The sequence below is a fragment of the Lissotriton helveticus genome, chromosome 10 (assembly GCF_964261635.1).
Source record: "Lissotriton helveticus chromosome 10, aLisHel1.1, whole genome shotgun sequence".
Taxonomy (NCBI): Eukaryota; Metazoa; Chordata; class Amphibia; order Caudata; family Salamandridae; genus Lissotriton; species Lissotriton helveticus.
Genome location: NC_136071.1, coordinates 556,205,755 through 556,224,733, shown reverse-complemented (window position 1 = coordinate 556,224,733; position 18,979 = coordinate 556,205,755). Strand labels below are relative to the sequence as shown.

At 45.6% G+C, this 18,979-nt stretch overlaps 1 protein-coding gene across 1 annotated transcript in view; it reads right to left on the bottom strand.

The window, feature by feature from the left end:
* LOC144784369 (tektin-3-like) overlaps positions 1 to 18,979 on the bottom strand; it is a 590,516-nt gene that overhangs the window by 369,242 nt on the left and 202,295 nt on the right. The window contains exon 3 of the mRNA XM_078663100.1: positions 5,134 to 5,204. Coding sequence (XP_078519226.1) covers positions 5,134 to 5,204 — 71 coding nt within the window. The remainder of the gene's footprint in view (positions 1 to 5,133; positions 5,205 to 18,979) is intronic.

Sequence of the window (18,979 nt, the reverse complement as noted above, 5' to 3'; positions counted from 1 at the left end):
CAACCTGCTCTTCTGAAGACTGCCTAAAAGGCGGAGTGAAAAAGTGAGGCAAAATATTTACAATTCCTCCTTTACAGAGAGTTCACCACATCAGGCCATCAGAATCACTACTTTCCCCCAATGTCAAAAAAAGACACTTTGTGTCTTTTCTTGAATATATTCTGCCTATTGAAGTTTTCTTTTTTAGGCACACAGCATAATAAACCTTTTGCAAGCAACTGCAGTGAGAAAGGTTTTTCCATTCCCTCAGGCCTACAGAGAAACAAATTGAGGACCACTGTGACCTACTGAACCCACATGTGTTTAACATATGAATTAAAAAAATAAGTTCACTGCACTGAATAAACCACCAAGTCTGAGAGACTTTATATTAAAGCTGAAGTCAACAAATTAAGCGCCTGATGAAATTTGTATATTGACCAGTTTGCAAATGGGTCTGCAATTTGCGCTGTAACCTTTGTATTAAAACGTCACAGGGGTCAGGTGGCTCAGTCGGGTCTGGTGGCTCAGTGGACTAATGCATCCACTGCAGGGGCCTGTGTTCGACCTCATGGTCACAGATTCAAATCCCGGCGGGTCCACTCAGCCTTTCATCCATTGGAGGTCGATAAAATGAGTACCATTGAGTTGGGTAACAATAAACATCTGTTATTCAGCGCCAAAAGTGAATGTGTGCTTTACAAATACACGTTATGTTATGTTATTCCAAAATTTTCATTTGCAACAGGTCACAAAAAAAACATGCCATGACATGCTAATGAGTATTAATGAGGCAGGTCACAATTTGTAAAACGTGTTATTGACTGTGAATGCATGGATGAAGCCTGCATGGGAAGACATACTTCAGTTCCTGCACTTGCATTCCTTTAAGGGACACGTGCTGTCTTAAAGAAACAAATGTTTGTTGTTTGGGATGACACTGGGACGAGAGGATCTGAAACCAACTATTGGGTCATGTTCTGGCTTGCACTTAGTGTACTAAACTAATACACATCACAATCCACAAAGTCTCTGAAACTTAGGGCCTGATTATGAGTTTGGCAGTGTTTGAGTGGGGTTGCATGCCACAGTCTTGCTCTCACGCAGCCAAACTCCACTTTCCACTGTCCTGCCTTTCAAAGGCTCATTGGAGACCCTGAGAAAGGCAGCGCTGTAGGACTGCCACCGCGCGTATCAGCATGGCATGGACCGTAAAGTCCATGCTGTGCAGAATCTGGGGGTGCAGAAATACAGGGGGTACACCATGTGCCCCCGTGCACCGAGGTACCAGGGAGAACTATAGGGCCCCCTTAGTTTTCTCGTCACGGCCCTTTCATGGCGGGCTCACCGTCATAAAAAAGGAGGGCAGTGAAGAAACTCATATGCTTGACGGTGCTGCAGCCCCAGAATACTGAGGCCTCAGACCGCTGCAAGACCGCCAGGGATAGCGGATCTTTGGTGGTAGCAGCGGTCCTATGGCAGTCCAACTGCCAAAGTTATATAACTGTTTCTGAAAAATTGGCGAACCCAATAAACCCTTGTAGGCTTGGGCAATGAAAACGATCAAAGTGAAAGGTGTCTACAAGGGATTTCACTTATTCTCTGAGTATTTGTGGTTCCTAAGTTATTTATGAGTCAATTCAATATGATCAGACTCCTAAGTGTCCAGCAGGACAACCAAAAACAATTAATGTAATCCAAAAAGCACAAAATAAAACAAAGCACACAGAAGATCCTAGTCATAAAAAGTGAATTTATCTGATTTGAGTATTTTAAAATAGAGAAGGGTACAGATAAGAACAACAAATATCAGCAAAAAAGTTATGCAAAAGATGTACAAATAAATTTGAACACACAATTCATAACCAACGTCAGCTACTAAACATAACAAAGCCAATATTATCCCAATTTCAATAAATATGGCTAGAGAGAAAGATTTCCTGGAGTTGGCGGAAATGTCGACGTTTCGGTCTTGGTGGCTTCAGTCTGTTAGACCATCTTCAGGACAGAGAACTTTATGCAAGATATATAACCTTCTATATTAGTCACAAGGGAAAAACAGATGTTGACCTTGAATCTGAACGGCAATTGCAGACCAGCTTTAAAATCACTCATGGTATCGAACAACCTAAATGTCTAAACAGTGAATCCAGCAACGGGTCTTCTAGTGTTCTTCAAAAATGGAAGAGCAACTCCAAATTAATTGAGCGATGCGAGGACAAGCGGGAAGCAGTTTGGCCGCATTGCATCAGAGCGAAACAGAGCCGCTTCCGTTGTTTTGGGAGCCGTCCGTGTTACGGCATTTTCCGCTCTTCAGTAGTTCTCTCCTGATCTGGGTTTGGAGCCGTGTGCCGTTCTATTGCGGTTTCCGGCTGCCTGTCCATCTCTCGATTGTCCCTCTCAGAACCGCCCTTGTCCCTTTGTTATCCTGAGTCCCGTGGCGGTTCGCCCTCACTTACCTGAAACTTGGACTGAACCTAACCAAGTTTAGAACAGGTCTCCCTCCTGAGCCGGCTATCTCCTTTCCGGCCCCGAGGGGATTCCGGGTCAGGTATTTACGGTTCCGCCCATCGGCCGGACACTCGTTGTTCCGCCGGCCGGCCGGACTTGTGGAGCCTTGGCCTGGGGTCGCCCCAAGGGATTTTGAGAGTTGTGGTCCGCCGGGAATTTGTAATCCTTTTTTTCTTTATGTTGTTCCTTTCTTTTGGACTCACTGGTGTCTTATCGGAGAATGGCAACCGTCTCAGCGTGGTGGCATGAAGAACGGGTAAAGCGCTAGTAGCGCCACATTTATTATTATTACCCTGTAGCAAGATTGTGCAATCTTACATGTATTTCATTGCATTCATAGATGAGACATAAATCATTCGCATTGCCTCTAATCTGGACAGTCACAATCCCCAATATTGGTACAGCATGGTAAGAGATTATTGTTTGCAGTTCTTGCACACTCCCTACAGTCACCAAGAGGTATAATGTCCATTAATGTTGTGGCTAGGTATCAAGACTGCCAACAGTTGCTGGTTCAGTATTACAACCTAGTCATTTCGACTAGTTACTGACGAACATTCTCACTGTCTTTTAGGTAAGATATAGTACAAGGTTTCATGTTTAATATCTGTCAGTTGTTGATTGGTAGTAACCTAACCCATCTGCCTTCAACCTGAGGGATACCAGCCTGAAGAGTCCTGTTTTCATCCCCGCCTTTCCTTGTTTTGTTCCCTCCTTTCCCTCCATACCACCATTGCCTGCTAGTGTTTGATAGACGCAATAGGTGCAGGGGGAAGGGCTGGTCTTGTCGACGGTTCCTGGCACTCCTGTGGAAACTACACTTGTATCCTTACATATTGGGATAATATTGGCTTTGTTATGTTTAGGAGCTGACGTTGGTTATGAATTGTGTGTTCAAATTTATTTGTACATCTTTTGCGTAACTTTTTTGCTGATATTTGTTGTTCTCATCTGTACCCTTCCCTATTTTAAAATACTCAAATCAGATAAATTCACTTTTTATGACTAGGATCTTCTGTGTGCTTTGTTTTATTTTGTGCTTTTTGGATTACATTAATTGTCTTTGGTTGTCCTGCTGGACACTTAGGAGTCTGATCATATTGAACTGACTCATAAATAGCTTAGGAACCACAAATACTCAGAGAATAAGTGAAATCCCTTGTAGACACCTTTCACTTTGATCAAAGTCATATAACGGCAGTCGGACCGCCAGTGCGGCAGTTGCCGCACCGCCACCATGGCTTTGGTGGCCCATCAGACAGCCAAACTCATTATTAGGCCCTTAACCTGAACACAGGAATAGTTGGAAAATGGACACCATGAAGAAAGTGAACGCGACCTTGCAACTCAAGTCCCTGGTCTCTATCCCACATTAACAACATATTTACTACTAAGCGAACAAGACAGAAATAGCAAATGTCCTCCTAGGGTGGCACACAAAGTGCTTGGGCTATTACTGATCAGTTGAAGTCAATGTCCCTCTCTATTAGGGATTCCTAACTGTCCTAAAATCAGTAAATCCATAGTCTGAAGACTCTGTCTCTACCCACCCACATGGCACTTGGAGAAAGCATCCTACCTTGCTTCATACTGCAGACCAAGATAGTTGCAAACAAAACTCACAATGCTTCCTGGTACTGGAAGCAAGCAAAATCATCTAAACTATTGTGGTACAGATCCCCTGTGTAAGTCCTTTACGTTTCCTTGTCGAAAACCTTGGAAAAAAGACACCTAAGCATCTCAGGGCTGAACACATTGGTAGGCAGTTTTACAATGTGCCTTGCAGCCATTTCAGGTATCATATTGGTAGAAAAAAATATGGGACCTTTGTGAAACAAGGTCAACAGTCAGTCTGAGCTAAGAATCCACTACATTCCTTTGAGGCTGAAGCCCTGAGACAAATTTTACCCATGAACCAGCTGACAGGTTTCACAGAAAAAAAAATCTGTCATACAAAGCATCCGATGCTGAGCAGCCAAGAACGTCAACCAATACTTAAGGGCAACAGCATTCGAGTGGAGTGATGGGTCTCTCCCAGATCCCTTGAACCCTTTGTCAGGCATCATACAAATAGAGAATGAGCAAACGAAAGTTAAAAAATAAACTCCTGACGAAAAAGGCAAACCGGTATGGAAATACTGAAGAGATCTTGAATAGCGCAAGAGACAAGTGCGGTGTGTAAATATGTTTTATTCCTTGAAAAAAAGACATAGGGTTTTGTGAAGCTGGCCTGCATATTATGGTGGGAAGTCTTTACACGGGCACTGTAGCGCATTCGTTGCACCTGGGATTCTCTAAGATTAACATGACAAAAGCCCAAGCTGTTCAACGTTGCCCTCTCCCACACATTTCGATAAAAGATACTCAATTAATTTAGATCATCTATGATACATAACTTTATAGTCTTAACACTTGTAATACATGAATTATAAAAATGCATTGCTGGACTGGAAAATTATTTGATCAAAATACAAATGTAATTGCCTCTAAACACATTGTCTATTGCAACAAAAAAATAAGTGGCAACCTGGATTAAAGAAACATAGAAACTACTGCACGCCACAAGTAAGATACACAAGTGAATTAAAAATAATTATTCAACTTTGCCATATGCAGAGGAAACGGCTGAAAAGGGTTACTTACTGAAGTTGGGCTTCAACTTTTACTATAAGTCTTTTCATTTTTTCTTTCACGCACTGTATCATTGCAATCTCCTGTTAAATTAAAGAAAAACTATATAAAAATACAATTAAGAGTATTTTCTCTTCATTATCCACATCCACAAGCAAAAGATTTTACACGTTTGGGCTTTTAAAAAACATATGTAACATATATTAAAGTACAAAGCTGCATTTTTTTTTTAGACGATGAAAACCTGATAAATTGATTGAAAAGCACCCAAAGTATTACTAGGTAACGCCATGGTAAGACGTATTGTGTATTATGATATGTGAAGCATTAAGATGAGGATAGACTCTACTTTCTCAGGGGAGAATGATTTGATCAACCAGTGTTTGAAATCCTTGAATTCTACACATTCCTACATAATAGGGGGAAAGCTTATTTTTATGACATTTTATAGAAAAGGTCTAAAAGACAGAACACATACGACATCTCTGTTTGCGATTTGAGAGGTGAGGGTCCTATATTTTTGTTCATGTTATTCCCAGTGGTAGACATCTTCCTACATGGACCCTTAACCCCTTCCATGCTGATGACGAACCCCAGCCGTCACGCTCCACGGTGCTCGTGTGCTGATGACGGCTGGGGTTCGTCACGGCCCCGCCCTGTTCTTTTGTTTACCGCACAACGGCGGAATCGGCCCAGCATGGAAGGGGTTAAGTCTATAGCAATAGCGCAGAATCCAAAGCAATTTCACCAATTTAAACCTCAAACCAATACAAAATACACAGAAACAAATACACAAATTCTGAGATATGTTATTTATTTCACAAACTAAAAAAATAAATACAAAAATTGAATTTTTTATTTTGACGGGAAGGTTGAAGCTTTTCGAAATCTGGTTTTATTTCTTAAAGACGAAGCGATATGCTAGACTCTAGAACATGATTTTGTCTTTTTTGATCCTAGTTAACTATGGGCGTAAATTTCGTTCCGCTCGCGGAATTTGCGGATTTTTGGCAATTTCGCGGTCCGCGAATGGCGCGAATTTGGCCACAAATCCGCAATTGGCAAGCTGGCGGATTTTTTGCTTGGTCGCGCTTGAAAAATACAATATCGCGCGCGCTGCGTTGACTTACCGTGATTCTGACTTCTCTGAGTTGTTTTTCTCCCGTTTTGCGTATGCTGTGCCATTTTGGATCTTGCTGCGTGATCGCGCGAGAGTTTTTCGACCGCTAGTACGTCATCGCGGCCCGCCATCTTGCACAGCGAGAGTTTGACAACGCGAGTATGTCATAAGTGCCCGCGATCACGCATCGCGGGAGTAAACAATTGCGAACACGTAGATGCGGTGCGCAGCTGACTTCCGGCGGGAGATTTGAACAGCTCGCTTTCCCGAACTTGCAAAAATTGCAATTCTGCACAAGAAATCCACCGCAGGTAGCATAAACCTTCTGAAAATGATGATTTTGATCAGAATAACTCAGATTGACATTTGGCTGCACTTTTTGTGCAAGGAGTCCATTTTTGGGGGGTGGGAGGAAGGAAGTGCCCCAGAGTCTCCAACTTCCTGTTCCTGTCCAGCAGGCTCCTCCCAGTGCTTTGTCCATGTCCTGGTCACTTTTCATTTGGATCTGGAGCTGGAAGGATTACTTTTTGTGGCTGCTGCTGGATATTTGTATTTGAGGACTTTTTGGACTTTGGAGTTTGGATCACTTTTGGATTTGAGATTTTACAAGTAAGTTGGTGTTGTTTGTTTGGGGCATTGCAGTTGCTGCAACTACAATTTTAAAACTTTTTCACAACTTAAAAAAAATATATATTGTGGGTAGCCACAGTATCCAGTAGGCCCAGGGTTAGTCATGGGTGCATGATACAACTGTTTCTGTGAGTTTGGTTGAACTTAAATCTCATTTATGTCATGGAATTTTAGCTCACTGTTATATGTGGATTTTTTTTTTTAATTTTGGGGTGCCTGTAAAGCTACATTAGCCAGTAGCCCCAGGGGTACTGAGTGGTGCATGGACCAAGTCTTTCTGTGGGGTGTCTTGAATTTAAACATCATTGAGGGCATGGATGGCATTGGATTGGGGTGATTTTTGTGTGTTTTTCGACTTTTTGGGGTGTTGTTGGGGCCTGGCCATGTGGGTGGGGGCCATTTTGAGGCCTGGTACAGGCAGGGCCTGGCCATGTGGTGGGGGTGAAGGGCCATTTTGAAGCCAGCCAGTATGCTCAGGCCTGCACCCAGTTTGCCTAGCTTTCATCCATTATGCCCAGGGGTACTCAGTGGTGCATGGGCCAAGTCTTTCTGTGGGGTGTCTTGAATTTAAACATCATTGAGGGCATGGATGGCATTGGATTGGGGTTTTTTTGTGTGTTTTTTGACTTTTTGGTGGGTTGTTGGGGCCTGGCCACGTGGGTGGTGGCCATTTTGAGGCCTGGTACAGGCAGGGCCTGGCCATGTGGTGGGGGTGAAGGGGCCATTTTGAAGCCATGCAGTGTGCTCAGGCCTGCACCCAGTTTGCCTTGCTTTCATCCATTATGCCCAGGGGTACTCAGTGGTGCATGTGCCAAGTCTTTCTGTGGGGATTCTTGAATTTAAACATCATTGAAGGCATGGATGGCATTGGATTGGGGTGTTTTTTGTGTGTTTTTCGACTTTTTGGTGGGTTGTTGGGGCCTGGCCATGTTGGTGGGGGCCATTTTGAGGCCTGGTACAGGCAGGGCCTGGCCATGTGGTGGCGGTCAAGGGGCCATTTTGAAGCCAGGCAGTGTGCTCAGGCCTGCACCCAGTTTGCCTTGCTTTCACCCATTATGCCCAGGGGTACTCAGTGGTGCATGGGCCAAGTCTTTCTGTGGGGTGTCTTGAATTTAAACATCATTGAGGGCATGGATGGCATTGGATTGGGGTGTTTGTTGTGTGTTTTCCGACTTTTTGGTGGGTTGCTGGGGCCTGGCCATGTGTGTGGGGGTGAAGGGGCCATTTTGAAGCCAGGCAGTGCTCTCAGACCTGCACCCAGTTTGCCTTGCTTTCATCCATTATGCCCAGGGATACTCAGTGGTGCATGGGCCAAGTCTTTCTGTGGTGTGTCTTGAATTTAAACATCATTAAGGGCATGGATGGCATTGGATTGGGGTGTTTGTTGTGTGTTTTCCGACTTTTTGGTGGGTTGCTGGGGCCTGGCCATGTGTGTGGGGGTGAAGGGGCCATTTTGAAGCCAGGCAGTGTGCTCAGACCTGCACCCAGTTTGCCTTGCTTTCATCCATTATGCCCAGGGATACTCAGTGGTGCATGGGCCAAGTCTTTCTGTGGTGTGTCTTGAATTTAAACATCATTAAGGGCATGGATGGCATTGGATTGGGGTGTTTTTTGAGTGTTTTTCGACTTTTTGGTGGGTTGTTGGGGCCTGACCATGTGGGTGGGGGCCATTTTGAGGCCTGGTACAGGCAGGGCCTGGCCATGTGGTGGAGGTGAAGGGGCCATTTTGAAGCCAGGCAGTGTGCTCAGGCCTGCACCCAGTTTGCCTTGCTTTCATCCATTATGCCCAGGGGTACTCAGTGGTGCATGGGCCAAGTCTTTCTGTGGGGTGTCTCTTCTATTAATGTAAACATCCATTTTTGATTAGAATTGCAATTTTTATTTTGGGTCTTTCCGTTTTTGGGTGTGTTGTAAAAATAAATGCCTAGTTGCAAATATTAATTGAAGTACGACATATGCAACATTTATTTAACTGATGTTCCTCTGGCTTCCTTTGCTTTTAGGTGCACAAGAGAACCACAAATCAGTCATCGTTCATCATCAGTGACAGGAAGAAGTCCTGCTGCGGTGTGTGCAGCACAACGTCAATTGACGTCACATGTGGCCACAGACAACTCTGCAACTCGTGCAACTGCGGCCTGCTGTTCTGACATCTGAAGAAGATGGGCCCAAAGAAAGGTGGCCGCAGCTCCTCCACCAAGAAAGTTGCCAGTGCCACTGCCAGTAAGAAGGAGCAGAAGAAGCAAGTGGCGCCACTTACCAAGGAGACTGGTGTGCCTACAGACACTTTTTTTTGGGGGAAAAAAACTACGCCTGCAGCAGCGGGGTCCGCCGGGGACCAAGCTGGGAGCAGCACCTCCGCTTCATTGGGCTCAGTGCCACCACGCCAAGTTAGGTCCAAGGCCATGAGTGCTGCAGAGGCAGCCAAAATTGTTCAATCACCATCGACCAGTGATGTTGGCTCATCGCAAGAAAGTAGCATCCAATCAACGCAGGGTGTAACTCATCTGACGAGTGTTCAACAACCACAGCCGCACCGACAACCACAGGTGCAACTAGTACAAGCGCAAGTACATGCGCAAGGAGAGACGCAAGTGGAGGCGCAAGTGGAGGCGCAAGTGGAGGCACTAGTGGAGGCACAAGGAGAGGTGCAAGGAGAGGCGCAATTAGAGGCGCATGAAGCGGCACAACTGCCCACAATGCTTGTTACTCCATAAGTAGGGGGACATCAGGAAATCTAGATTGAAGCGGAGGTATCATCCGAGGAAGCCACTCCTCCTGATGATGATCCATTGTCTTCCAGATCCCCAGCAATAAAAAGGTCAAGGAGGGCTACTACACGTTCTTCTTCAAGCCCCCTTCCTTCTGATGATGTTGATGTTGATTGGAACCCACCAATACAGTCTGAGGGTGAGGCACGCCATGAGCCGACAAAGGTAGCTAAGCATAAAAGGAAGGTTCCCGCAAGGCTTCCACTTATGGGTGATGACGACAAACAAGAAGTGTTGTATTCTGCTGCTGATGAACAGTCTGACGACGACCCAGTCATCACAGTCGTCACTCCAGGCCCAGCGGGCTTGCAGCAGACAGACATTTTTCCCCTATCCCGAATTGCTGCTGAGCGTGATGTGGGAGGCGTGGCACTGGTACCACCACCAATGCAGTTAACTAGTACACCAACACCACCTACAGCTTCCATATTTTCTCGTCAGAAGGGCCGGCAGGAACCTCCATCCAGCTCGACCTCCATTACCTCAACTAGTGGTGCTGTAAGTGCACAACAGAGTCAAATTCAGCCACGCCCATCCTCCACTTCATCTGGCATTGAAAGTAGCACCTCCACCACCAGCAGACATCTCCAGTCCCCAGTTTGGGACTTTTTTAGTTTCAGCAAAAAGGCAGAAAACATGGTCGTTTGTTTGATTTGTAAAGCTGTAGTTAGTCGGGGTAAGCTTGGTACCAACTATGGTACCGGAGGCCAGAGAGGTCATCTCCAAAAACACCACACTATCATTTGGGAGGCAAACATGAAGAAGATCCGGGAAACCACACGTACAACAAATCCAAATGTATCCATTCATATTGCATGTGATGATGATGAGGGGCTGATCGTGCAGGGGGGAGTGAAGAAGCGACAGACATTTTTTCTGGTACACCCAGTACCCCTGGCAGCAGCACTGCAGTGGTAGCGCCCACACCCTCTACCCCAGCAACATGTATGAGGCACACTAAGAGTCTGGGAGAGACACCAATGCGAAAAAGTACATCAATGAGCCTAACTGGGTTGAAGAAGTCTGGATCATCATCATCACATATGAAAACGGTCCAGACCATAATTAAAAGAATGTTTTGGTCGGAGGTGCCATTTGAACGCAACCACCCAATGGCACGTCTGTATAACGCAAAGCTGTCTAAAATGCTAGCGCTGGACCTTCTCCCTTTTTCTTTCGTGGAAGGGGTGGGTTTTCTAGAATTTGTGGCAACAGTCTGCCCTAAATGGAAGGTTCCTAGCCGGTCCTATTTTGCCAGAGTTGCGGCTCCAGCACTACATGAAGATGTGCTGGAAGTGATTGGGTCAGCTTTGCAGAAGAGTGCTGTTCACACTATACACCTGACAACAGACATGTGGACCAGTTGCCAAGCCGTGGATTACATGTGCATCACTGCACACTGGGTCTCTTTTGCAGGGGTTAGAGAAACGATGTCTACAGGTGTTGACCCTGCCACAATTTTTCAAGCGAGTCGGAAACATGCAACAGTAGCCATGTTTGCCATGGAGAAATCTCATACTGCATTAAACATTTTGGATGAGTTTAAGAGTAAGGTCTCTAAATGGCTGGTGCCAAGAAGTCGCATGATTGGTTATGTTTCCACGGATAATGGCAGTAATATAGTTAAGGCCATGCATGATGGTGGCTACTTCAGAGTGCCGCGTTTGGCGCACTGCATTAACATTGTTGTGCAAGATTTCTTGAAAAGAGAAAACACAGTCAGCAAGTTACTGACCACCTGCCGAAGAATCTGCACACATTTCAGCCATACTTTTAAGGCCTGGAAGGAGATGAGGATCATTCAACGTAGCCGTGGAGTGCCAGTCAAAGGACTCATTCAGGAGGTGGCAACACGTTGGAACTCAACCTTCTACATGCATGAACGTCTGTTTGAGCAGTACAAGGTAATCAATGAGTATGTCAATAGCATTAACATACGGTCTGATCCTATGAAAGACATGAGGCTAGAGCCGGAGGAATGGGACCTAGTTCAAAGCCTGACAGACATGGTTTGTCCTTTTGAGATCTTCACCCATGACGTCAGCAGGGAGGATTGTAGTTTGGGGAAAGCTATCCCATTGTTGTTCATGCTAGAGCAACAACTGAAGGCGGTGTCTTCAACGTTCCAAGCTGATGTTCACAAACAAGACGCATATGCGTTGGCGGAGAGCTTAAGCCGCCTACATGTCAATGAAAGGCTTAAATAAATACATTCAGAACAACATTACATTTGTGCCACTATTCTGGATCCACGGTACAAAAAGGCACTGACCAGCAAAGTATTCATTCCTTTTGATCAAGAAGATGTTTCAAAGTACAAACATTGGCTAGCTGTGTCAGCCACTCGGTTCGAAAAAGAGCGGCAGAAAATTGAAGGAAACACCACAAGTACTACTGAAGCAGCAGGCCATCCGGCGTCAAGGTCCACTTCTGTGGCCGAAGGCAGTCACTTCCCCTCACAGCCGTTACCGACAGCAGCAACAGTATCCTCGTCATCATCACCTGCACCAGGCTCAGCCATAATATTGTCGGAAGCGGATTGGATAAATCGGCAAGGGTTTGCTCGCTCCAGTGTTGATGCAAAGGAAACACATGGTATGCAAAGTGGAGCACCACCCAGAGAGGCCCTTGAGTGGGTGGTGGGGAACATCCTTTACCACGCGGATGTTACCCCGCGCTACCATTACGACGCGTCTCTTACAACGCAAGTCGTAACCACGACTTGCGCTGGAGGGCGCTCATGTATAAGGAATAGTTCATTTACTATTCCAACACCTTCCCTACTATCCACGGGGACTGGTGTTGGTGGTAACGACTTGCGTTGTAAAACACGCGTTGTAACGGTACACGTGGTAATAGCCCGCGTCGTACTGTCATACATCCGTGGGTGGTGCAGGCATATCTGGATGACCCAACAGAGGTCTACATTGATCGTGACCCATTTGTGTATTGGTATGGGAAAAGGCCTTGCTGGCGCTCAGCAGGCTGGCTATAAATTATTTGTCTTGCCCACTCGCAAGCGTGTCTTCGGACCGAGTTTTCAGTGCTGCTGGTGCCATTGTCACTTCAAAAAGATCCCGCCTCTCGCCCAAAAATGTGGAGAGGTTAACAATGATCAAGATGAGTCAGCACTTCATACCACCAGATTACAAAATACGTGAATCCACGCAGGAAGAAGAGGACACCGACTTAGGTGACAGAGGTTCTTCTCTGTTAGCTGACCTAGTGAATGTACGTACAAAAAACACTCAATTCACAGATTTTGAGGACGAGCTCTACTTCCCTGACACCGAGGCCTCAAAATGACTTCCCTTTTTATTCGTCCTTATTCACTTTTATTCCTGTGTGTCTTTCTTTGTTTTGCAACTTTTACCACAACAAAACTCTAATCACCTAATCACAACAAGTCTATCATCAGCACTGTCTTCATCTTATTTCCTTATTGATTTGAAGGTGCCGCAGTCTGCATTCCTGAGGTTCACAAGTTCACAACTCAGTCATGCTCCTCTATCCTCCTCCTCCAGACTCCCCCTATCCATTTCCCTCAAGGCAGATGGCTGGATTACGCAGAATCAAGAAACGTTGTCTTCGTAGACGAGTCTCCTCAAGTGGGACTGGAATTACTGACTACATGCTGCTTGCTGACAGTTACTTCTGAAATGGCAAGCAGTGGACAGCAATGGCTGTCTGGCTCTGATGAAAGCAATTGCTGTTTGTTTGTTGTGCATGAAATGAATCATATGTCTTCTGTTATTATTTAATCTTTTACACACTAAATGTAACTCAAGTCTACTCTGCTTTTTTTTACCTTGTTTAATTCAAATAGTACTTCAACTGCAGGGGCCACTACGTTGCATTTTCCAATATGCAAAATGTCCTTGGACTCACTGTTTGCCAATATACCATGATGATTGATGATGAGTGTTGATGATCAAAGTTAAATAATATATCTTTTTTCTTTACAGTCACTCACTGGGATGGATGGATCATCATCGTCGGTTTACGGAAGAACTATGGCCAATTCGTGAGTGGCAAACAGGTAAACCAGTCAACAACAACTACTACAGCAGAACTACATGTCTGTCTAGTCGTGGTATGGAGTGGTCGAGCCAGTATAGTGTTGTTATGCCAGGCAGAGTCCAGACAGCAGTTCATGTAAAATTGGGGCTATGTGGCTTGCTGCATACAATTAGATATGCGTTGTCTGTCTGTGTCAAAGAGTCTAGGTATGCTACATCAGGTTGCTTCACTCAGTGGTGCCTGCCTTGACCGTCTGCATGGCCCTGGCCTGCTGTGTGCTAATTATTTTTAGGGTTTAGGGCTGTTTTGGGGGTTCAGTGCAGTTTACTAGGGTTTTTGGGTTGAATTTCGTAGGGTTTCCGGAGTCTAGGGCTCAAGGCCCGATGCAGGCTTGTTCATAGTGATGTTGGCAAGGTTCTAGGGGGGTTTGGCATTTCTTGGTCCAGAATTGGCCGGATTTTGGCCTTTTTTTGGTGTTTTGCGGGCGCGTGTGTTTGGGTGAAAAGTCGTACACCTTCCAGTGGATCAATATTGTTCTGCCTTGCTGAGATTCTTGGGAATCGCTGGAACAAGTGTCCAGGTAAGTTTCAAGAGGATCAAAGTAGTGGAAGTGCTGAAAAACAGCAATTTTTTGTCAAGGCGCGATTTGCCATGTTATCCAATGGGCGGTTTGGGGGCGCAAGGAGAAAGTGTGTTTGGGGTGTTCCAGTTGAGCTAGGGGAACGGGGCTTCTGTGAGTGATAGGGAGGGAGAATTGGTGGTTGTGCAGGAAATTTGGGAGAAATCGATTGATGGGAAGGGTGTGTTTAGGTAAAGTCGAGGAAGGGAAACCGCTGCCATAGGCACCCATGTTAATTTTCGATTATTGCGTGTTTTCAGGGTGCAATTGGAGTGTGTTGTAGGTGGTTCTTTGTGGATTTGCTTAACTGGGATGAGAGTTGAGAATGTCTAGTTTTGATTGCAAGTGGTTTGAAGAAAATCCAAGGTGGAAAAGGGGTGTTTTGGGCCTAGTTTCAGAGTGCGTTTTGGCACGATTTTAAGGCCTGTGCGAGGTCACGGTATTGCACGTTTTTGGGAGGGTAATGTGGGGTGTTCTAGATTTTTGGGAGTGGGTGTAGGGGTCTGGGATCATTGCTGGGAAGGTCTAATTTTGTGTCAAAATAGCAGTTTGGTCGTAGGTTGAGGGGAAAGGGGAATTAGGCCCTGTTTCTGAGGTGCATTTTTGCCATTGGCTTACATTGGCGGCCTGCAAGGTAGCAGTATTGCGTGTTTTTGGGGGGCTATTTGGGGGTGTTCTAGATTTTTCGGAGTGAGTTTAGGGGTCTGGGAACACTGCTGGGAAGGTCTAATTTTGTGTTAAAATAGTAGTTTGGTCATAGGTTGAGGGGAAAGGGGAATTAGGCCCTGTTTCTGAGGTGCATTTTTGCCATTGGCTTACATTGGCGGCCTGCAAGGTAACTGTATTGCATGTTTTTGGGAAGCTATTTGGAGGTGTTCTAGATTTTTGGGAATGGGTTTTGGGGTCTGGGAGCACTGCTGGGAAGGTCTAATTTTGTGTCAAAATAGCAGTTTGGTCGTAGGTTGAGGGGAAAGGGGAATTAGGCCCTGTTTCTGAGGTGCATTTTTGCCATTGGCTTACATTGTCGGCCTGCAAGGTAGCAGTATTGCGTGTTTTTGGGGGGCTATTTGGGGGTGTTCTAGATTTTCGGGAGTGGGTTTAGGGGTCTGGGAGCACTGCTGGGAAGGTCTAATTTTGTGTCAAAATAGCAGTTTGGTTGTAGGTTGGGGGGAAAGGGTAATTAGGCCCTGTTTCTGAGGTGCATTTTTGCCATCGGCGGCCTGCAAGGTAGAAGTATTGCGTGTTAAAGGGGGGCTATTTGGGGGTGTTCTAGATTTTTGGGAGTGGGTTTAGGGGTCTGGGAGCACTGCTGGGAAGGTTTAATTTTGTGTCAAAATAGCAGTTTGGTCGTAGGTTGAGGGGAAAGGGGAATTAGGCCCTGTTTCTGAGGTGCATTTTTGCCATTGCCTTACATTGGCGGCCTGCAAGGTAGCTGTATTGCGTGTTTTTAGGGGCTATTTGGGGTTGTTCTAGATTTTGGGAGTGGGTTTAGGGGTGCTGGGAGCACTGCTGGGAAGGTCTAATTTTGTGTCAAAAAAGCAGTTTGGTCGTAGGTTGAGGGGAAAGAGGTATTAAGTCCTGTTTCTGAGGTGCATTTTGGCCATTGGCTTACATTGGCGGCCTGCAAGGTAGCAGTATTGCGTACTTTGGGGGGCTATTTGGGGGTGTTCTAGATTTTTGGGAGTGGGTTTAGGGGTCTGGGAGCACTGCTGGGAAGGTCTAATTTTGTGTCAAAATAGCAGTTTGGTCGTAGGTTGAGGGGAAAGGGGAATTAGGCCCTGTTTCCGAGGTGCATTTTTGCCATTGGCTTATATTGGCAGCCTGCAAGGTAGCTGTATTGCATGTTTTTGGGAAGCTATTTGGGGGTGTTCTAGATTTTTGGGAGTGGGTTTAGGGGTCTGGGAGCACTGCTGAGAAGGTCTAATTATGTGTCAAAATAGCAGTTTGGTCGTAGGATGAGGGGACAGGGGAATTAAGCCCTGTTTCTGAGGTGCATTTTTGCCATTGGCTTACATTGGCGGCCTGTAAGGTAGCAGTATTGCGTGTTTTTGGGGGGCTATTTGGGGGGTGTTCTAGATTTTTGGGAGTGGGTTTAGGGGTCTGGGAGCACTGCTGGGAAGGTCTAATTTTGTGTCAAAATAGCAGTTTGGTCGTAGGTTGAGGGGAAAGGGGAATTAGGCCCTGTTTCCAAGGTGCATTTTTGCCATTGGCTTATATTGGCAGCCTGCAAGGTAGCTGTATTGCATGTTTTTGGGAAGCTATTTGGGGGTGTTCTAGATTTTTGGGAGTGGGTTTAGGGGTCTGGGAGCACTGCTGAGAAGGTCTAATTTTGTGTCAAAATAGCAGTTTGGTCGTAGGTTGAGGGGACAGGGGAATTAAGCCCTGTTTCTGAGGTGCATTTTTGCCATTGGCTTACATTGGCGGCCTGTAAGGTAGCAGTATTGCGTGTTTTTGGGGGGCTATTTGGGGGGTGTTCTAGATTTTTGGGAGTGGGTTTAGGGGTCTGGGAGCACTGCTGGGAAGGTCTAATTTTGTGTCAAAATAGCAGTTTGGTCGTAGGTTGAGGGGAAAGGGGAATTAGGCCCTGTTTCTGAGGTGCATTTTTGCCATTGGTTTACATTGGCGGCCTGCAAAGTAGCTGTATTGCATGTTTTTGGGGGGCTATTTGGGGGTGTTCTAGATTTTTGGGAGTGGGTTTAGGGGTCTGGGAGCACTGCTGGGAAGGTCTAATTTTGTGTCTGTTAGCTGGCCTACTCCATGTTCAATTCACAGAGTTTGAGGACGAGCTCTACTTCCCTGACAACAAGGCTTGAAAAACTTACTTTTTGTTTTCATCCTTTTTGACTTTTATTTTTGTGTGTCTTTCTTTGATTTGCAACTTTTAGCACAACAAAACTTTAATCACAACAAATCCATCAGCAGCACTATCTTCGTCTTATTTTCCATATTGAAGGTGCCGCTGTCTGCATTCCTGAAGTTCACAACTCAGTCATGCTCCTCTATCCTCCTCCTCCAGACTCCCCCTATCCATTTCCCTCAAGGCAGATGGCTGGATTACACAGAATCTAGAAACTGTTGCTTCAGTCCGTACACAAGTCCCCCCAAAAGAAGTGGGACTGGAATGACTCACTATGCTATCTGCACCTTCTGAAATTGACACAAGAGGCTGCCCTGTGGCCCTTCACTTAAATAAGATCATGACAAGTGGAACAGGTAATGAATGATGAGAAGGCATGCAGTGGTGGACAACACTGGCTGTCTGGCTCTGATGAAAGCAATTGTTGTTTGTTTGTTGTGCATGAAGTGAATCCTATCTGTGTTCTGTTATTATTATTTAATCTTTTACACACTAAATGTAACTCAAGTGTACTCTGTTACCTTGTTTAATACAAATTGTACTTCTACTGCAGGGACCAGCCACTACGTTGCATTTTTGAGTATGGAAAATGTCCTTGGACTCCGTGTGTAGACAACATTGAGTTTGCCAATAACATACCATGATGATGATGAGTCTTGATGATTAAAGTTACATATTATCTTTATTCTTTACACAGTCACTCACTGGGAAGGATGGATCATCATCATTGTCGGTTTACGGAAGAAATATGGCCGTTTCGTGAGTGGCAAACAACAGGTAAACAAGTCAACAACAACCACAGCAGACCTACATGTCTGTCTAGTCGTGGTATGGGAGTGGTCGAGCCAGTGTAGTGTATGCCAGAGACCAGACAGCAGTTCATGTAAAATTGTGGCTATGTGGCTTGCTGCATAAAATTAGATATGCTTTGTCTTTCTATGTCAAAGAGGTATGCTACATCATCAGGGTGGTTGACTCAGTGGTGCCTGCCTTGACCGTCTGCATGGCCCTGGCCTGCTGTGTGCAATTACTATCCTTGAAAAGGAGACTCAGAGTACGCACTTTAGAAATGATGCCTGTATGTAATACTGTCACCTCTGAAAGTGTTATTTTTGCACTACACAATCAATCAATCAATCAATGCATTTATATAGCGCACTACTCACCCGGAGGGTCTCAAGGCGCTTGGGGAGGGGGGTCCGCTACTGCTCGAACAGCCAGGTCTTGAGCTGCTTCCTGAAGGCGAGGTGGTCTTGGGTCAGGCGGAGGTGGGTCGGGAGGGAGTTCCAGGTCTTGGCGGCCAGGTAGGAGAAGGACCTTCCTCCTGTGGTGGCTCTTCGGATGTGGGGGACGGCGGCGAGGGCGTGGCTGGTCGATCGAAGCTGGCGTGTGGGAGTGTAGAAGTTGAGGCGTACCTTATATTTTATCTCAGTGCTGTTTTAATATCCCTTATTGTTTTTCCATCAACAATTGCAGGCCGGCTTTTACCTTGTGCCATGGGAACAACATCAATCCGCAATTCCGCATCCGCCAGGCAGGCAGTGTACAGTGTGTCTGGTCACCAAGATTGATCGATGGAGCATCAGATGGAATGGAGGAGTACCGCGAAGAAGTGGAATGGCTGGATGCATGCAACTTCCCAAATTGAACAGGACAACAACATACAGTTACAGTATCCTCTTCACTTCTCCTTATCTTTTAAATAACTTATTGTTGTGAACTTCTATAAGTGAGACTCTGCTTCAAATTCATCCCTACAGCTATTTCATAACTTTCTTTGCTATTTTTAAAACGAATGTAATGTACTACTAAGTCATTCTCTCTGAGTGAAATTGCGTAAT